This window comes from Ranitomeya variabilis, chromosome 2 (genome assembly GCF_051348905.1).
Source record: "Ranitomeya variabilis isolate aRanVar5 chromosome 2, aRanVar5.hap1, whole genome shotgun sequence".
Taxonomy (NCBI): domain Eukaryota; kingdom Metazoa; phylum Chordata; class Amphibia; order Anura; family Dendrobatidae; genus Ranitomeya; species Ranitomeya variabilis.
This window is the reverse complement of record NC_135233.1, coordinates 35727994-35749481: the sequence shown is the minus strand read 5'-3', so window position 1 is coordinate 35749481 and position 21488 is coordinate 35727994. Positions and strand designations below refer to the sequence as shown.

Genomic DNA, 21488 nt, shown 5'->3' with positions numbered 1-21488 from the left:
ACTCACTTCTCCGGACATCCATCATATGTATGTAGGGCAGATATCAGAATAGTTTGTGTGGAGCGTGGGATTTACAGAGAAGATACTCCCTACTGGAACCAGCTTTGATCACAGCAGTTTAACTCCTTCGACACCAAGGTGACCCCAAACCACTAAGTACCCTATGCCATTTACATGTCCTATTACTATTTACTTTTTTACTATTTTTTTTACAGGGTATATACTGTATATGATCCTTTTTTTTTCTTGGGTTTTGTCGGTGACATGGCCACAGTGTGAACATGCTCTTACACTTTGCCACTTATACCAGCTCATATTTCTGCTCATTGCTTTGATTAGGCTGTAAAAAGTCTAAATAAATAAGTGATTTGGGGCCGTAAATTTTGAAGGTCATGGGTCCCCGGCCAACTGTTATACCATGATGCTTAGGCTCCCAACTTTCACAGTGCTTTAACAGGTAAACGGGGCGTAGGACCATCTAGTCACGGCCGTTAGTCACTGCACTAATGCCCAAATGGCCAATCTATTCCCCTCCACTTATCACATATATGAACTAATTTACACATAAACAAAATATATACAGTATATATATATATTTTTTTCCTAATATCTACAGAAGATCAGACAAATCATATTCATCATCTAATTACACAAATGCCCAATTTTTGGCCAAACCTTACTCAAATGCCCTGCGTGGCGTTCATCATCCCCCTTCGTCTTCAAGAAAGAAATGGAGAAAAGAAGAAAGAAACATAAAAGGGATTTTGCATGTGAATTGAACGTAATAGGTTTGACATGGGTTAACCTTAAAAAATCCAATTCACTCAAATCTCTTTTGAAGGCTACGGCTGAAATTTGTGCAAATCTTTAGCAAGTAGCCGGGCGGCTGTGTATTCAAGCTGTCTCTTGCCTCCGCAGATCTAAACCCGGACTGACAAATGCATCACACCCACCCAGTCTTTTTAAGAATTCATCCTGTGAAATGTTCATTTTCTTGTCGGTCCAACAGACAGCTAAAATAAAAAAAAATCTATTTTTTTTTTTTTTGGGGGGGGGAGGTGTTTATTTTTGTGGTGTGGAATGAAGATATAAATGCTTCCTCTGCAGAATTGTACAAGTCAATTTAACTTCATTGACAACATACAGAAAGCCCGGAGCAATTACAGGTTCGATGATGCAACCAAAACTGTAGAATTACTGTCTTGGCCCTTTAATTAGAGCATGGGAAGCTGTTCTCCTAGCAGCTCGCTTTTTGGCATTTTTTTTTTACAAAAAACATAGCACAGAAAAAGAAGCTGTATATTTGGTATGCCTCACAAGAGTAACACAGCTAGATAATACTTAAAGGGGACTTCTAGAGTGGATACAAAAGACCATCTCTGAGTACGGAGGACCCAACATGTGTAAGTATTATATGGACAGTCCATTGATATACACGTTAACTGTGTAATGCTCTATTTGTCCTGAGGGAGTGCTGTAACCAAACTGAGCACTTGTTCCCTGGCTGACGTGAAGGTTGCTGGGAGCAGCGGGATAGTGTAATAACACTTTAAGATAGTTTTAGATGGATAGATAGATAGGTAATAGATAGATGATAGATAGATAGATAGATAGATAGATAGATAGATAGATAGATAGATAGATAAATAAAAGATAGATAATAGATAAATAGATAGATAATAGATAGTCATTTATTTAGATAGGGAACTTAGAAATTTCTTTTAGGGTCCACAAACTTCTAGGTATGTCTCTGATATAAATGATCAAATCCAGCCTGTTACTAAGTTTTTCGCTACATATGTCTTCTAGATTCCTTACTACTGTTAGGAATATCCTAAAGAAAAAACATATTCAAAATAGTCTCATATCTATATATATATATACAGTATAAAGCTGAGTGTATGTATGTATGTGTGTGTGTATGTATCAAGCCACGCCCACTCCCCTGAAGTCTCTGATGATCGGAAACACAGCAATATCAAACCACAACATCAGGAAGTACAACTCCTGCTTCCAAATGACATCATTTCGTGCAAAAAGAGAATTTTTTTCAACTGGATTTATGCCCACGTTCAAAGTTCAAGGACAGATTTACCACCCAATTGTCTCACTGCTTCCATTACAAGGAGAAGAACCTCAATTTCTTCAACTCTACTTCATGGGAAATGTAGATGCAGCGCCCCAGAGTCCTGATCATTGCAGTACTGACACTCCGCCACTAAGGGGAGTGATGGTACGTCTGATGGCGCTAAAGGAGTTCACCTGACCAGGTATCACAGTCACACATTACACTTCACAATCCAGCCACCAGGGGGAGCAAAGGGTTCTATGTATTAGGCCACTCCTCACACTCTGGTAAAACTGGGGGCTGGATAGGAAGTTAGGGAGAAGCTGACTGGGTTTTGCCCAGGTAACATCTAGTGAGAGAAGAGCATTGCTTGGGAGGATCCAGGGGGGTCCCTGTCAGGGGTGGGATCCTGACAGAGGCCTAGCGAAAGGACAGATAGTTACGGAGCCGCGCCTGCACTTCATTGCGGCGGCATCTTAAGAAAGGACACGAAGCGAAGTATATTGTGGAGAAGTGAGAAACGAGATCACAGCACAAAGGCGATAGAACCAGTAGGAGTCGTGCCCCGAGATCGGCAACATCCTACTGAGGCGCGTAGCCGGTGGCCGGAACGCCGAGGAAGTATTGGGCTCTACGCATTACTTCAAACCAACGGCAGGACAGTTAATTTTAGGTTGGCTGCCTCACCGTAATCACCTAATGAAGACAACGGAGGCAATTGTGGGAGAGGGGCGTCTCTAGGGTCCCTATAAAATAACTCCAGGCCTACCCCGTCATACGGGTGCGTCCTATCCATATCATCTGGGGGACGGAGAGAAAGAACAGAAACATACACGACAGTTGTGAGGACTATCCCGTGGTGCTCAGCAGGGAAGTACTACAACACCCAGGCGCTAGTAGGTAGGCACTGATTTCCACCTGCAAAGGGAACTCTGGATGTGCCTTTGGACCGGCCGGTCTCAGCCAGCCCTGTTAGCAGTGCCCTGGATTGCGGATGCCGAAGCCTTCAGTAAAGAGGTAAAGAGACTGCAACCCTGTGTCCTCGTTATTTACTGCGACCTACACCGTCACCTACACCTTTTATTGGGCGCCCCTTAGCAGGACCACGGACCGGGTCGGGCCACCGTGACATCCTCAGAACCGATAGACCCGGTACCGAGTACCCCGTTGTCCTGCGTCTGGGGGCCGCTCCAACTTGGCGTCACGAACAGGATCTACTTAAGCCTGAAGAATCAGGTCATGTGTGCCTTGGAACTGTGATTGAATTTTGCTTGAACCGTGATTTATTGCAAAGACTGTGTATTGCTATTTGCCGCAAAAAAAATTCCCGCCAAAATCGCCGCCATTACAGCGCCACGAGGTGCGCAGGGAAAGAAGAAGGGCGTGCCATGGGAGGAGACTATCAAAGCGGTGCCAAAAGTGGCAACCGCCCCCTCTGACTATTGCTGCAAGATGACGACCTGCCCCGAGCAGAGGAGAACCGCCCCCTGATTTGCAACAGCGGGAACCAAGACAAGAAGGAGCCCCACCCTGGGAAGATGGCGGAACCATGTGTGTGTGCAGCTGCCGACTGCGAAACAGTGAGGGTGATCAGCGAGTACCGGAACGACGACGAAGTGATCCCGGACTATCACCACCGACCGGAGGCGGATCCGAACCCGCCGCCGCTGGAGGATCCGGACCTCTTGGAGCCGCAGGCGGGGGAGTCGAGTCCACCTATCCCGAACACGGAGCCAGCAGATGTGAAGCAATGGAAATCGGAGCCGTGCCGGAGAGACGCCGTGAAGGAACCGTGGTCCGAGCCGCTGCCGACTCCAGTGTCCTCGTCAGTGGAACAGATCGGCATCGGTGGAACCACATCAGACGCAGGTATGGAAAGCACCCCTGCTCTCCCGACCGATCCTGCTCCAGTGACCGCTCCCCGTCCCGACAGTGACCGATTCCTCTCCGCCGAGCTGGTAGTGGTAACCACCGATACTATAGAGAAGCTGGTGCCTCCGTTACCGACAACTATGGGAGAACCGCTAGATGTGAGCTCGGAGGGGGTGATCTTCCAATGGGATACCCCGAGGATTGGACCAGATGGGGCCAGACAAGAGGGCCTCAACATTGCTGTGCTCACTTGGGAACAATATAAACAATGCTTAATTCTACACTGGAAAAATCGAAAAGAGACAGAACAAAGTGACCCACCGAAAGTACAAAACCCAAAGACTGCACGCGGTAAGAAGGACTTGGTAAAACAGGGGACTGTACTAGCCTTTCACCCGAAATGGAGCTGGGGCTCTATACAGGAACCGGGACTGCCGACTTAAATCTTCTTTACCAGCTACAACGTGAAGACCCCGTTCCGCAACAGATGTGACAATCCACTACTATGTAAAGGGGACCAGGTGACCTACACTCGCCATCGGAGTGCGCAGGGATGGTGCGCTCGGAACGTCCAACGATGCGAGCCTCCAGTGGCGCCACCTGCTGTCCTGACTACGACTAACTCTGACCTGAGAAATTCTACCACTATCACCACTGTGTGCGTAATTGCTGCTACTGAACTTGCAACCAAGGCTGACATTCGAATCCAGACACCGGGTGACCTGACCGCACTTGAGAGATGAACCACTGATACTGACACCGCATCAGCCGAGAACAAGGAACCGGAGCTTCCCCGGTCAGGAAGTGTTCGCTACCGGCTGGTGTCTTGCAACTTACTATGAGGATAGACCCTGGAACAACTGTAAATAGTTAACTGTGTGTGTTTTCCTTGCTGCTAAAACCCGACCAGGGTTAGTTCTTAAAGGGATCCCTTCGTTTACCCGGGATCCCTATTGCTTTATGTTTGTTTTTGCATCAGTGTTCTAAAAGACTGCCGAATCATGGACGGTGAATGATTCACAAACTGTTGCTGTAAATGGTTGCACCTTCTTAAAGGTGCCCCCTACTGGTTTTACAAAGGAAAGAGCTTTTTGAAGAGACTGTTCCTGGATACAGCGCAGAAGCTCTTGTTTACTGCAGACTTGCAACTTGATAGTTGCACTACCTCAAAGAGACTTGAAATGTCCCTCTTAAAGGGAATGTTCACTGTTGCAATTAGCCGAGATATAATGTTGCTTTAAGAAAGTTGGATAGTAATAATTTTTTACATAGTAGTATGTAGATAGAAAGATAGTGATAAGGAATAGAACTGTTGATAATGAATAAAATTGAAGTTAAAGTGATTATCGGAACTAATGATAGAGAGCCAAGGAAAGATGCAGTAGGCCTGTGGGGGTAGACGAGAGAGTCCTGCATAGGAGAAAGAGAGCTCGGGAAAATGTTGATTTGCACTTTTAGTCTTGCAGTATGCCTTTAGTGGGTACCTGCCTTATGCCCTTAAAGGAAAAGTTAAATTATTGTTCAGAATTTGCACTTAGTAGATAGAATGCCCGGCTTGGTAATAATGGTTATTTATAGTCAGTTATTTAATAAATGTTATTTAAGATCTTAAGCACCATATAAATATGTTTTGTTTGTAACGTTCAAGTGTCCTCACCTCCCATAAAGGGAAGCACTGTTAAATTTACTTGTTTATTGCATTTCAAAATTGTGTATGTCTTTTGCTAACATGTATTGTTGTTCTTCTTTCCCAGTCCGGGAGTACTGGATTTAACCGGGGGGGGAGTGCAGCGCCCCAGAGTCCTGGTCGTTGCAGTACTGATGCTCCGCCACTAAGGGGAGTGATGGTACGTCTGATGGCACTAAAGGAGTTCACGTGACCAGGTACCACAGTCACACATTACACTTCACACTCCGGCCACCATGGGGAGCAAAGGGTTCTATGTATTAGGCCACTCCTCACACTCTGGTAAAACTGGGGGCTGGATAGGAAGTTAGGGAGAAGCTGACTGGGTTTTGCCCAGGTAACATCTAGTGAGAGAAGAGCGTTGCTTGGGAGGATCCAGGGGGGTCCCTGTCAGGGGTGGGATCCTGACAGAGGCCTAGGGAAAGGACAGATCGTTACGGAGCTGCACCTGCACTTCATTGCGGCGGCATCTTAAGAAAGGACACGAAGCGAAGTATATTGTGGAGAAGTGAGAAACGAGATCACAGCACAAAGGCGATAGAACCAGTAGGAGTCGTGCCCCGAGATCGGCAACATCCTACTGAGGCGTGTAGCCAGTGGCCGGAACGCCAAGGAAGTATTGGGCTCTACGCATTACTTCAAACCAACGGCAGGGCAGTTAATTTTAGGTTGGCTGCCTCACCGTAATCACCTAATGAAGACAACGGAGGCAATTGTGGGAGAGGGGCGTTTCTAGGGTCCCTATGAAATAACTCCAGGCCTACCCCGTCATACGGGTGCGTCCTATCCATATCATCTGGGGGACGGAGAGAAAGAACAGAAACATACACGACAGTTGTGAGGACTATCCCGTGGTGCTCAGCAGGGAAATAATACAACACACAGGCGCTAGTAGGTAGGCACTGATTTCCACCTGCAAAGGGAACTCTGGATGTGCCTTCGGACCGGCCGGTCTCAGCCAGCCCTGTTAGCAGTGCTCTGGATTGCAGATGCTGAAGCCTTCAGTAAAGAGGTAAAGAGACTGCAACCCTGTGTCCTCGTTATTTACTGCGACCTACACCACCACCTACACCTTTTATTGGGCGCCCCTTAGCAGGACCACGGACCGGGTCAGGCCACCGTGACATCCTCAGAACCGATAGACCCGGTACCGAGTACCCCGTTGTCCTGCGTCTGGGGGCCGCTCCATAGAAGCAGAGGCTCAGCAGAGATGCTCTTTAATTCCAAACATTCGCCTTGATATTGTCACTAACTTGCAGCAGTTCCTTCACTTAAACAATCCATATGTTCAACTTTTCGAGACTGCACTTGAATGCATGCCAAGTGAAATGTTCTTATGTGCAATATAATCATTATAATTTGTTACAACTATCCACAGTTAGTTACTATGCCCGGGCAACGCCGGGCTCTTCAGCTAGTTATAGATACTTGTGAGAACATCACTAATTTCTAGAATTAACACGCCCTCTATACAGTTCATCCAAGGGGTATAGTTTCTCCTTGCAGAGAGTGACATGTCAAGCCTGACATGCCAAGTTGAGGAGACATTTAAGCCGCAATGCTCCTCTGGGAAATATGCAAATTGCCGCTTCAGAGAGGAAGACTAGAACTCTAATGCCGCCTATAGGAAGTAGCAATCCTAAGTTATGTCTCAAGGCTCGTTAGAGAGTCAATATTGACTTTTAGGATTGCTACTTCCTATAGGTGGCGCTAGAGTCCTAGTCCTCCTCTCTGAAGAGACAAATTACATCTATACAATATACTGAACGTTTCACGACTTCAGAAAGCTCTGAGCAGTCGGAGGTACCTGATCTCTCTATGGAATTTGGACTGGATTTTCCCTTTTCTTATATTGCCAGATATTGGATAAAACAACTATAAGAGCAGCACAGGCCACACGTGGCAGCACGCGCTGCTGGTTTATGCACCAGTAGTTTATTAGTTGCATCAGTTTCTTCTCATTTTACTCAAGTTGTAAAGTTAAATAATAGAAAATGCCAAGCTTGCCAGCATGCACGGCTGATTTGCATAAATGCATGTGTTTATTTCTCCAGAGTATTTATGCACAGATGCCATTCTAAAAAATACATTACACTTTTTTTTTTTTCGGAATGAATAGATACTGCATTGCAGCAGTGGAAAGAAAAAAAAAATACAAAACAGAATCACTCGGTTTAGTTCAGTTACTACTCAAATGAGGTTAGAGTTGTAATTACCATTGTTTGACCTTCAAGACAATCTATCAGTCTGTGGAAATAAATGGAACAGCACTATAACAAATAATTGGTGGGTTCAAGGCTTCCCAGACAATTATCCAAAATATGGAAAAAATAAAATCAGGCAGCATTCCAAAAAAAATTGACTTTTTTCAGGCTTGACAAAGGTTCCTTGTAACCGAAACGTTGCCATGCAACATGGGCTAGTTGAAGTCCACTTTCTTTTTGCATAGTTTTGAGTGTTGCCTGCTTTTCTTTTTTCATCTATCTATCTACAGGGTGGGCCATTTTTATGGATACACCTGGGTGGGCCATTTATAAAGTTGCATTCAAAATGGCCGACTTCAAAATGGCTGCCATGGTCACCACCCATCTTGAAAAGTTTTCCCCCTCCCATATACTAATGTGCCACAAACAGGAAGTTGATATCACCAACCATTCCCATTTTATTTAGGTGTATCCATATACATGGCCCACCCACAAGGTGTATCCATATAAATGACCTACCCTGTATTATCTATCTATCTATCTATCTATCTATCTATCTATCTATCTTATCTAACTAACCATTTGAAGGCAGTACCAGGTTCTTTTTTACCATGCTGTATTTGCCCATTACATAAAATCATATTGCCTGTATGGTATATTAAGAACACTGGCTGATAATTAACAAAGGACAGGCAAGGTCGCTTGCTAACTATCACTTTAGTAGAGATGAGCAAATGAATTCACAGGACACTGGTCCAACTGCCAGCATTCTGTATGTGCTACTTGCCGAAATTTCCATCTCCTCTTTTGATTGGTAGGAATGACATTGTTCCAGGCTAGGTTATCAAAAGAGCAATTGAAGATGCCAGCAGGTAGGAGGTGGCCTGAAGGACTTCCACCCTAGCCACTGCACCAGATTTCTGCGAATCTCTGTCACTTACCTCTGCATTGTAATAATGAAATTAGCTATATAGTCTCAATGTATGAAATGATCTAGGCCAGTGTTTCCCAAACTCCAGTCCTCACGGCCCCAAACAGATCATGTTTCAAGGATTTCCTTAGTACTGCACAGTTTCTGATGTCTCGGTGATAATCCCTTCACCTGTGAAATACTGACCAAATCCTGAAAACTTGTTGGGGGCCATGAGGACTGGAGTTTGGGAAACACTGATCTAGGCTAATCAGATCAACATGGTCGTAATGACCCACTAGAGTAACAGAGGATCCTCTGATGGACATAGGCTATTATACAACAATAGGCTCAAAAAGCCTGGGAGAAGTGGTACGAGTGCGTCACATCAACCTGAGAGAACTAGGGATAGAAGACCTCTAGGTACTATGAACCACAAATCTTCCATTTAGCCTGTGTGTTTGGGTCCCATATTAAATGAATTTGGTTTTCTTTTGGTACTAAAAAGGTTAACGACCCTTTCTATGCTAGTCAGAAACTTGCAGGTCCATTTTCAGCTGTTTCTGATCGGGTCATTACCTCTCCCTATAAAACCTTGCCAGACCTTCTCTGTCTTGCCAGTGAAAGCTTTGCTTTCTAGCTCATTGGAGACACTGTGCTGAATTGGAGTTCATGGGGTACTGCTAGAGATTGTTTTTGGGTTGTATGCTTTCCACTTTATCCCTTTTACCATTTGGTTAGAAACTGCCTCCCTACACTTGGTGAGTGTTTTTGTATGCATGTTGCTTTCTGTTATCCCTGTTTGTCTTATGTGTCTGTACACTAACATATCAGTGCCATGCCTCATGGGGTGGGGGAGGGGACAGCTCAGGGTATACCAGGAGCATAGTAAAGTAAGAGACTCAGGCCTCTCTATCATCAAGAGTACCCCCACGGCAGTGATAGATGGGGTCCCAGTTCCAGGGACCATTGGAGGTCCCCGTTCCTTACTGAACACCATCACAGCATAACAAAAAGATCATGGAGCCAAGTACTCACAATTTCAGTATTTTTTTATGGGGATAATCACCAATGATAACCACAGGTTGGGCCCTCAGAATCAGTTCTTTAGACTGGCCTAACTCAAGCCAAATAAAAAGAATAGATAATTTACCCAAACTTTTGGGACTTTTCCACCCTATGCCTTACCCTTGTACATGTCATATATGAGAACACTTGGCTTTATTACATTATACAGTCATAATATCAAATATTAATCCCCGATTGTATACGGCGGTCTATTTACAAACCCACAAGCCGAGTCCTCCTCATAATGAACCGCAATGTGTCCAAGTAAGTGGATCATCCGGGCCTGAATGGCTGCCGAGCTAAGCCCAGAATGTGTTATGTGATATGATTTACTCTTGCTCTATGTTGAGCGTTTGTCTTTTGAGCCTCTGTGGTTTTGTGGGTTTGTCGGGACTTTTGTTTAATGAAATATGCAGAATAATGTCATTATCAATGGTTCTCCGGCTCCATAGAACAGAGAAGGAATACGGCTGGCGTTCTGTAATGTGCTATTTGTCTGTCTGCCAATGGCCCAAACAAATAGGATCAAGCTTAACTTAATGTGTCCAAGTTGAAGGTTAATGAAAAACTATAATTAAAAAGGTAATTCTTCCTATTACTATGGCGTATGCCGCAACATCTTATTGGTGTCTGTCTTGAAGATGGGCTATTTATACCACTGTTAATCACAGCTTGCATGAGGAAATCCCTCAGCAGTCTCAAGCTTTTCCTTCTCATTGTACATATGAGGCTTACGCTGCCAATTATTTCGAGTTAAACAAGTTTGGAAGGGTCAATCGCAGTTGTGCTCATTTTTACGGTCCTTGAAAAGAGTGCACCAGAACTTAAGTGTAGCTATAGGGAGTATAGGTCACACAGTTGCATCAGGGTCCTGTTGCTAGAAAAGTGTAGTTATAGTATATTCATGCACAATTGGTTACAGTGCCTTATAAGATGTAGATCTACACATCGTAAAATCTTTGCACTCAGAGAGTCCACTGCAGTGAGCATAACATGTGCTTGAGAGTAACTTATGGCACAGAGAGTCTGCAGCAATGGGCATAACATATGGTTCGAGTTGGAGAGTCCGTTACACTGAGGGTAATATGACTTAGAGAGCCTGCTGTAGTGAGCATAAGATATGGTAAGACTTAGAGACTCTGCAGCTTTTCTCATAACATATGGTATCAGTAAGAGAATCTGCAGCAGTTGGCATAACATGCGGTATGACTTACAGAGTCTCCAGCAATGTGGACAACATACTGTATGAAGTGAATTACAATCTGCAGCAGTGGGCACAAAACATGGTATGACTTAGAGAGTCCACAGAAGTGGGCACAACATATGGTACAACTTAGAGAGGCTGTAGCAGTGGATACAACATATGGCATGACTTAGAGAGTCCATAGCGCTGGGCACAACATGTAGCATGACTTAGAGAGTCCACAGCGTTGGGCGCAACATATGACATGACTTAGAGAGTCCATAGCGCTGGGCACAACATATGGCATGACTTAGAGAGTCCATAGCGCTGAGCACAACATATGGCATGACTTAGAGAGTCCATAGCGCTGGGCACAACATATGGCATAACTTAGAGAGTTCATAGCGCTGATCACAACATATGGCATGACTTAGAGAGTCCATAGCACTGGGCACAACATATGGAATGACTTAGAGAGTCCATAGCGCTGGGCACAACATATGGCATGACTTAGAGAGTCCATAGCACTGGGCACAACATATGGCATGACTTAGAGAGTTAATAGCGCTGGGAACAACATATGGCATGACTTAGAGAGTCCATAGTGCTGGGCACAACATGTAGCATGACTTAGAGAGTCTATAGCGCTGGGCACAACATATGGCATGACTTAGAGAGTCCATAGCGCTGGGTGCAATATATGGCATGACTTAGAGAGTCCATAGCGCTGGGCGCAACATATGGCATGACTTAGAGAGTCCATAGCGCTGGGCACAACATATGGCATGACTTAGAGAGTCCATAGCGCTGGGCACAACATATGGCATGACTTAGAGAGTCCATAGCGCTGGGCACAACATATGCCATGACTTAGAGAGTCCATAGCGCTGGGCACAACATATGGCATGACTTAGAGAGTCCATAGCGCTGGGCACAGCATGTAGCATGACTTAGAGAGTCCACAGCAGTGAGCATAACACATGATAACTGAGTCTGCTGCAGTTAAGAGTCCACTGTAGCAACTTAACATAGGACTTAGAGAACCCACTGCCACGAGCACAGCCAAGTGTCCACTGCAATTAACATCAACTCATATCTGACTTGGAGAGTCCATTGAGCGAGTAAAACAAACAATATAATTTAGGGAGTCCCTTACAGAGAACATAACAGGGGTTTTTAAGGCTTATAATACGGCTCTTCTTTCACATAAAGATAGAAGCATATGGTTAGAGTTAATGCTACTCTTCCATGTTGGCTTCTACAAAATCCTATTCATTCACTTTTTTAATGAAGTTTGGGCTTTTGTGCTCCTGTGAGAGCATGCATACATATATACAGCGAATCTTCTGCTCTTTCCTCATACCTCACCATGCTTCTCCTTCCTTTTTGTATTTACACACAACCTAAATAATTCACGCTGCCTGTTTTTCCAGACCAAGTGCTCTTGTGTTGAAGTCTGCAATGAGCTATTGCAGATACCAGATGGACACATGAATGCAGCAGGTGGGACAGATGGCAAAGCGCCCTGTCTGACGCTAGCTGCCTCAGCTTGGAGGGGCTTGTCTTCCAGGTATACTCTTGTCACTGGAGCAAGAGAGCAGCATGTGGGCAGAGAAATGTATAGCAGAAGACCGGCGCACTATGGATGAGAGAGCACCGCTACATGCATTTGTTTTTGTGTAGTGGAGGCTACGGATGCAGAAGTGGGTTAAACACTAAGCTCCAACACAATATTGACTTAAAACTGAAATATTAAATAGAACAATGCAATAAAAGCAAAAACATTCTATCATATATCACAAAAAAACAAAACAAAAATAAACTACAAGACCACAGAGACACATGCGGTGGAAAGCAGATGATTATTTTTGGAATGTTAGTAACATAAACAATTCCATAAAGAAAATCTTGTTTTCTTACCTAGACATAATTAGTTTTTTTTTGGGGGGGGTAGGATTAGGTGAAGTTGAGTTATTTCTTGGCCCAATGGTACAACAGTCAAACAGTGCCTCTGTTGGCCAATTGTTGGTACTAATCAAACAAGAGTACTAACTACTCATGCACCGTAGGAGGATTTTCACCTTCTTCAGTGGACTGCAGTGGGCTGTTAAACCTACTACAAAAGGAAGACCCTTTAATGTATTAGATGCCCTGCCCTTTCACCCCTTCCATCCCAATTTTTTTTAATCTAAAAATTTCCAGTACCATTGCACTCAGTCATAAGTATTGAATGCCTCAGTTACTTTGGTTAAAAAAAACCTAATTTCGAAATACCCTCCATGAGGTTCTACAATCAGGAAACTCTCCTACCTCACAAACACAGTGACTCTCCTAACTCACAGACACAGTGACTCTCCTACCTCACAGACACACTGACTAACTCACAGACACAGGGACTCTCCTACCTCACAGACACACTAACTAACTCACAGACACAGGGACTCTCCTGTCTCACAGACACAGTGACTGTCATAACTGACAGATACAGTGACTCTACTAACTCACAGACACAGTGACTCTCCTACCTCACAAACACAGTGACTCTCCTAACTCACAGACACAGTGACTATTGCTTCACAGTGCCTCTCCTGCCTCACAGACACAGTGCCTCTCCTGCCTCACAGACACAGTGACTCTCCTGCCTCACAGACACAGTGACTCTCCTAACTCACAGACACAGTGACACTCCTGCCTCACAGACACAGTGACTCTCCTGCGTCACAGAGTGACTCTTCTGTCCCACAGACACAGCGATTCTCCTGACTCACAGACACAGTGACTCTAACAAAATAAAAGACACAGTGACTCTCTTGCCTCACAGACACAGTTATTCTTCTGCCTCTCAGACAAAATGACTCTCCTAACTCACAGATACACTTACTCTCTTGCCTCATAGACACGGTAACTTTTCTAACTCACAGACACAGTGACTCTCCTGTCTCACAGACACAGGAATTCTCATAACTGACAGATAAAGTGACTCTCCTAACTCACTGACACAGTGACTCTGTTGCCTCATTGATACAGTGATTCTCTTGCTGCACAGACACAGTAACTCTCTTACATCACAGACACAGTGACTCTCTTAACCCTCAGACACAGTTGCTCTCTGACACAGTGACTCTCCTACCTCACAGACACAGTGACTCTCTTAACTCTCAGACACAGTTGCTCTCTGACACAGTGACTCTCCTGCCTCACAAACACAGTGACTTATGCCTCAGAGACACAGTGACTCTCCTGCCTCACAAACACAGTGACTCTCTTAACTCTCAGACACAGTTGCTCTCTGACACAGTGACTCTCCTGCCTCACAAACACAGTGACTTTCTTGTCTCACAGATATAGTGACTTTCTTGTCTCACAGACACAGTGACTCTCCTGCCTCACATACATAGTGACTCTCATAGCTAACAGACACAGTGGATCTCCTATCTATTTCTCAGTATTAATTAAATCTTTATTATTCTATTTTCTACACACACTAATCTTTTTTACTGTTGTGCTGTCACGCAGTATCTGTACCATTTCAGAATTTTGTGGGATCTCTCTCCCTATCACTATGACTAAGCCGTGACATCTTTTTATTATCAAAATTCACTACAAAGTGACTGCTGCATTCTCTACCTCAGCTTTTATGCAGGCTATGATAGTTCCAACTGATTGTTTATGCTATATCATATGATGATGAATGTATGATAGCTTTAAGGTATCATGGGGAAGAATGCTCCAGGCCATGTGATCTTTCCTTAGCTCAAGCAACCTTCTCCAATGCATAAAATGGCTCTTTTAAGTTACTCAAATGAAGTAAATTGCATCTTGGGCAAATCTGCTGGGATCAGCAAGTTCCTAAAAATTCTACATAAATTCGATTTGCATTGAATCAATTTGCCCATCTCTAGTAATTAACCAATTTAATTTTAATTTGGAGCTTATTTTTACACAGCTAGATATTACATTGGTGCATTACACACTGGATATTCAACAAGAATCTCACAGTGATGTGGATGCTGAAGCTTGGTCGGAGGGCCATGACGTCCTGTGGTTATAGGTGACTATCGGGCCGAGCATGACGAGTCACAGCCGGGCACTCACACGCTACTGACTCCTCTTGTACCATCTTTCTAGCAGATTTCCTGTAACACTTGCTGTAACGATGCAGAAGTTAAACACTCAACTACAATGATTTTCCCACGTGTGCCATTAACGTAAGAATTATTGCCTACATGAATATGAGTTTGGAGGGAGACATTTTTTTTTTTACGCTAAGTCTTAAGCAGTAATTTCACAGTCCCTAGACCACAGGATCCATTTAGGATGTCTCATGACTAGTCTGTGTTGTATCCGGCTGGGATGTGGGATTTTCATACGAAATCTGTGAGTAATAAGCTAAGCTTATTATCTAATGACTTGCAAAATACAAGTAGATTTTACATATGTAGATAAATGGATACATATGATTTAGAAAGATAAAGAAATATGAGATAGAATGATACATAGATGTAAAATAAGAAAATGGAGCGTTATTAAGGGGGTGGAATGATATGGGTGCAATCCTCGGGATATTGGGCCAACAATAGCTCATGAACATAGAAAAAGGTAGCACTAAAAAAGCTTATGGATGAATAAAGTCTTCACCCTCTAGAATATTTTCCTGCTTTTTGGATAGATAGACAGATGATAGATAGATAGATAGATAGATAGATAGATAGATAGATAGATAGATAGATAATAGATAGATAGATGACAGATGATAGATAGATAGATAGATAGATAGATAGATAGATAGATAGATAGATAGATAGATGATAGATGATAGATAGATAGATAATAGATGATAGATAATAGATAGATAGATAATAGATGATAATAGATAGATAGATAGATAGATAGATAGATAGATAGATAGATGGATAGATAGATAGATAGATAGATAGATAATAGATATGGAAGCTTTATATAATAAAACAATTCTTTACATGAACATTTCGCAAACTGCACCCAACTTGGTGCATGAGACAAGATAAAATTAGCACAAGTCCCTAAACGCTATTTTCTCCCAAATAATCTCTTCTTCACTATCTTACCCTTATTCTGACAACTTTTCAGAACTGTAAAGTTAAAGGTAAAAAAAGAAAAAAAGAGTATGTGTAAAACATACAGTAAGTATGACGAACACCTTGCGCTCCGCTCTGCACTACCTGCCCTGTCATCGTGCTATGTTATGTATTTCTTACAGTGCAAACAGTTGCGTCACACTGCCTATTTTTACACAGTATCTTTTTAAAAATATAAAAATGCCAAAATTCCATGATAATCATGTATACACATATATGCATCTCTGTGATCAATGTGCAGCGTGTGTGCACTGTCGTGTAAATAAATAGAAAAAAAAAAGTCTTACTTCATCCATGGTTGAGACAAGTTAGGAAAATCCCTGGAAGTCATCTTGTTTTAAAATTAGGAATCCAACGAAATGCTCTTTATTTTATTTTCCTATATTCTCCAATATTTGATCTGTACACTCTGAAAACTAAGAAAGAGAAGATTCATTCTGTGCTCTCTTGTCCTCCCTTTGCCATGATAAACAGATTAACCCCCATTGGCTGCTCGCTAATCTGAACATTTTTACATATGAAAGTGTTAAAAAAATAAAGACACAACCTCAGCTTCCAAAATCTTACTTGTCCCCTGCAGTGTACAAGTACACAATGGATCAGGTACCTATTCAGCATATTAGTACGCATCACATCCACACCACAAGATATAGACGACTGGTAGACGATTTTAAGGAAATCCCAAAAATTTCCACCTTAAGGAGAACGCAAAAACTTTACGGGACGATTGAGATCTATTGTATGAAAAATGGCTGTGAAGAAACAACAACAACAAGAAATGGACAAACAAAAGACCGTCTGGCTTTATCCAAATAAATAATAGTATTTCTGAAATACAGATGGTTGTGAAGAAATCAGAATTTTGCACCGATGTGGAAAAACAAAAACATTCCATTTCGACTCGATGGTACATATTGTCTTGGCGGCTTTTAAAACGTGTTACTATGTTTAGAGTTCTGATTGAGTCTTTATTTAGCCACCCCAGTGACAGATGCACTTGTGAACCTGTTAGCCAAGATGACATCATGGGACGCTACAGCCACTGTGGTCCCCTCCTCTACACCTGCTACATTTAAGGGGTTAAACAACGATGATTACTAAAAATATCAGATCAATCTCTCTTGGAAAAAAAATGGCTATTTTTGCCGAAGTTCCTTTGAGCTCCAGAAATAAGTATCCTAAAAAAATGGGTTTTTAATCCTAGTTGTAAATGAGAATAGGAAAAATGCACAAGAGGAGACCAACAATCCGAGGGTACAAAATTAGGACACCGATCTACAGGTAATCTGAGGGTGGTGGAGGTAACAATCAGTATCAAATATTAGGGTTGATTAATTCTATTCGGAACCCAATTAAAAATTCATGATTTCAATGAAGAGTTTAAAAAAATGTTTTTTGGGAAATTGGTGCATTTAGGAGTAGTCGAAAATTGGATTTAAAAAATGTCACACGAACGTTTACTGCAATTCTCTCTGCATGTTTGGTCCTTACACCAACTCACGACTTACATATTACTGCCCCTAGCCCCTCTAATATTGGACACTGAACACTATTTGCAACCCAAGAGATGACGTAATAGTAGGCGTTAACAAACAATTTTGTGAAATGAGTCCACTTACGAATATGCAGGAAATAACCCAAATTTGGCCAATTTTATCAACATATCAACACGATAACTTGACGGCACTGAATTTTTTAGTCCTGACGCCACTTTGACACTAGCATATAACATCTATGAGTCCTCCTTCCCCCCATTTTGGACACTATTTTTGGGATGGGTCTCAATATTACTGGCTTCACACACTATTTTTCTAAATAATGTGAAGCACGAAGACTGCAGTCAGAAGTTTTTTCAAAAGATCTAAAGTGATGTACACAAAATATGCTTTTGTTGTTTTGTTTTGTAGCATCTTGGTGATTTTACTACACACACACACATATATATATATATATATATATATATATATATATATATATATATATATATTTATTTATTTGTTTTTTTCCTACTATTGTCCTTCTGATTCATTTCACTTTTTTTTATCCAGATGAGAAATTGAAGTTGCTTTGCCATTTTTTTACTAAAATTTTCAACCTACAGTATATTAGGCTTCATTCATTTTTTTTAATCCCCCCAAAAAAGTGGTCCAATTTACAGTGGCGTTTTAGATTCAGACTTTCATCAGTGTTAAAGTTTTCTATCTTCTGTGACTTTTTTGTATTAAAAAACCCCTTAAAAATAACTTGCAAATCTTCTGCCATTGCAACGTTAAAAACAGACAGCACGGTTTCAGGTTTCCTGATTTTTACATACCCGAAGAGTTATGTTGGTGACTTTGATCGAAAATGGACACGTCTCCGATTATATTTTGTGGACCACTCAGTCGGCAAAAAAAACTCACATTAATGTGAACAGCCGCATAAATTGTAAAGTATACGTGTTAGAATACAAGGATAGAATGTGCACGTGAGAAGAGGGGAGATCTGGAAGAAGCCTTAGATCTTTATAAAAATAGCATCTTCAAACCTTAATTTGAGGAGTCTTTCTTCCAGCCTCGATTAATGGATTTTAATTTTAACCCTATTAGTGAAGGGTTAAGTAATTGCAGCTGCACCGATCAGTTTGCAGGGAGGACTGAGCGCTGTTTAGTAAACAGGGAATGCAGGAGGATCTGACTTCTGACTTCTATGTCTTTGAAGATGGGGTGAAAGGGGCGTGTGGTTTCTGTTTTTAGTGTACACTCTGCTACTCTCTTAATCCTGTTTTATGTAGTTCACACCTGCTGCCAACTCGCTGTCTGCTGAAGGCTTGTGGTTCTTGCAGCACCAGGCTACATCGAAGAGATACGGAGAGCTCCGATCAGCTCCTTTTAGAGATTCAATGTCAATTTCTCAACGAAAGCACTACAAATTATGTTCAAATTTTTCCTTTGATGCCAGACTACTTCTTTCATGGTCTTCTGAAATTCGGAGGCCATAGACAGAAAGATTTTTTTTGTTCCCGAACATTAAAATGCCCCTTTGGATCAAATGACTATTTAGAATAGAGAGTCAGGAACAGAGGCAAAGATTGGGGCATGTGTCCTATGGATGGACCTAGAAAGTGGCCAATGGAGCACTCTGCCTTGGTCATGGTATTTAACGACACGGTTTAAGCATTGATCTAAACGTTTGCTTAGATACACCTATGGGCCGGTTGATAAGTGGCTGCTACATTGAAAGCAAATTTTCCTAGGAGAAAGAAATAATTGGAAAGGTTTTAATTCAACCTTTCTGATGAGATGGCATGATAGATGTGTCCTTTCCTTCCTTTCTTGGCTTGACATGTCCCAATAGTGGTAGCATGAGATAATGTGCTTAGGAGAAAAAAAACATTATTACATGATACTCTGTTGGGAGATGTTTATGTTATACGTTCCTTATGTGGCTATCCAGTGGTCAGGATGTGAGTAGCAGTCTTTTATTAATGAAATATAAAGAAAGGTAAGGATGGAAACATCTGTACCAAGGATCCATCGAGATATACACATAAACATGGGATTGGTTTCAATGAACCCACCAGCATTAATTATTTTATTTATTATGCTCAAATAGTGCTGTCATATTCTGCAGCACTTTATGGGTATTATCATCACAGTCCCCATTGGGGTTCATAGATAGTTCATATCGATAGATTCCCTATCGATATGTCTTTGCAGTATGGTAGGAAATTGGAGAACATAAAGCAGGGGTGGGGAATCTTTTTTCTGCCAAGGGCCACTTGGATATTTACTCCATCCTTCGTGGGCCTTACAAACTTTGCCCACAAAGTACATGCTGACTCTGGCACTGGTGTCAGGATGTAATCTTTCATTGCATACCCTTCAGTGTAACAGAGCAAGAAGAAATTAATGAGCTGGTTGTAATCAAAATACACCTTCCTGCCCAAGAATGTGGTCCCTCAGAATCTGCTCGGGGGCCTGATAAAAGGTCATCGAGGGCCGTAAATGGCCCTGGGGTTCCCCCATAGATTCCTGACATAGAGGAAACCCAAGAGGAGATCATACAAATTCCTTGTAGATTTTGTCCTTGGTGGGATTTGAACCCAGGATTCCAGTGTTGCAAAGCAACAATGACAACTACTGAGCCACCATGTTGCCCACCACATTGGGTCATCACTGGAGAAGGAAGGACTGTGATCACTTTCTAGCGAATCAAGCCAAGTTGAGTCTGCTATTTATCACAATGGATCATGACATGATGACATGTCACCCAGTAGTTTTCCATAGGGCAACCGCAAAATGTTATTAACTTCATGTTATCACAACACTCACATGAGTAGTTCAATGACAATTTGAGTTCTGCTACATCTGTATAGATATCATGCATCAAAGCCAACGTAAAAATAGGGGTTATCTGAGAATATCTGGAACTTTTAATATTATTTTAACCCCTTCAAGTCGCGGCCCTTTTTCGTTTTTGCGTTTTCGTTTTTCACTTCCCTCCTTCCCAAAGCCATAACTTTTTTATTTTTCCGTCAATATGGCCATGTGAGGGCTTATTTTTTTGCGGGACGAGTTGTACTTTTGAACGACACCATTGGTTTTACCATGTCGCGTACTAGAAAACGGGGAAAAGTGCGGTGAAATTGCAAAAAAAGTGCAATCCCACACTTGTTTTTTGTTTGGCTTTTTTGCTAGGTTCACTAAATGCTAAAACTAACCTGCCATAGTGATTCTCTAGGTCATTACGAGTTCATAGACACCTAACATGTCTAGGTTATTTTTTATCCAAGTGGTGAAAAAAAATTCAAAACTTTGCTTAAAAAAAAAAAAAAAAAAAAGTGCCATTTTCCGATACCCGAACCGTCTCCATTTTTCATGATCTGGGGTCGGGTGAGGGCTTATTTTTTGCGTGCCAAGCTGACGTTTTTAATAATATCACTTTTGTGTAGATACGTTCTTTAGATCGCCCGTTATTGCATTTTAATGCAATGTTGCGGCGACCAAAAAACCATAATTCTGGCGTTTCTCTTTTTTTTTTCGCTACGCTGTTTAGCGATCAGGTTAATGCTTTTTTTTTATTGATAGATCGGGCGATTCTGAACTCGGCGATACCAAGTACGTGTAGGTTTGATTTTTTTTTTATTGTTTTATTTAGGATGGGGCGAAAGGGGGGTGTTTTAAACTTTTATATTTTTTATATTTTTTTCATATTTTTAAAAACATTTTTTTTTTACTTGTGCCATGCTTCAATAGCCTCCATGGGAGGCTAGAAGCTGGCACAACTCGATTGGCTCAGCTACATAGCAGCGATCATCAGATTGCTGCTATGTAGCTGAATTGCAGGTGTGCTGTGAGCGCCGACCACAGGGGGGCGCTCACAGCAGGCTGGCATCAG

The 21488-nt window shown here is 42.3% G+C and overlaps 1 protein-coding gene across 10 annotated transcripts in view; it reads right to left on the bottom strand.

The window, feature by feature from the left end:
* The window catches only part of ESRRG (estrogen related receptor gamma), a 1109342-nt gene that overhangs the window by 266916 nt on the left and 820938 nt on the right, over nucleotides 1–21488 (bottom strand). For 6 of the 10 annotated variants that reach the window (XM_077282267.1, XM_077282269.1, XM_077282268.1 and 3 more), the window contains one exon: nucleotides 16397–16525. The exons of the other annotated variants lie outside the window; for them this stretch is intronic. In XM_077282267.1, coding sequence (XP_077138382.1) covers nucleotides 16397–16440 — 44 coding nt within the window. In that variant the 5' untranslated portion in view covers nucleotides 16441–16525. The remainder of the gene's footprint in view (nucleotides 1–16396; nucleotides 16526–21488) is intronic. 10 annotated transcript variants of the gene reach the window in all.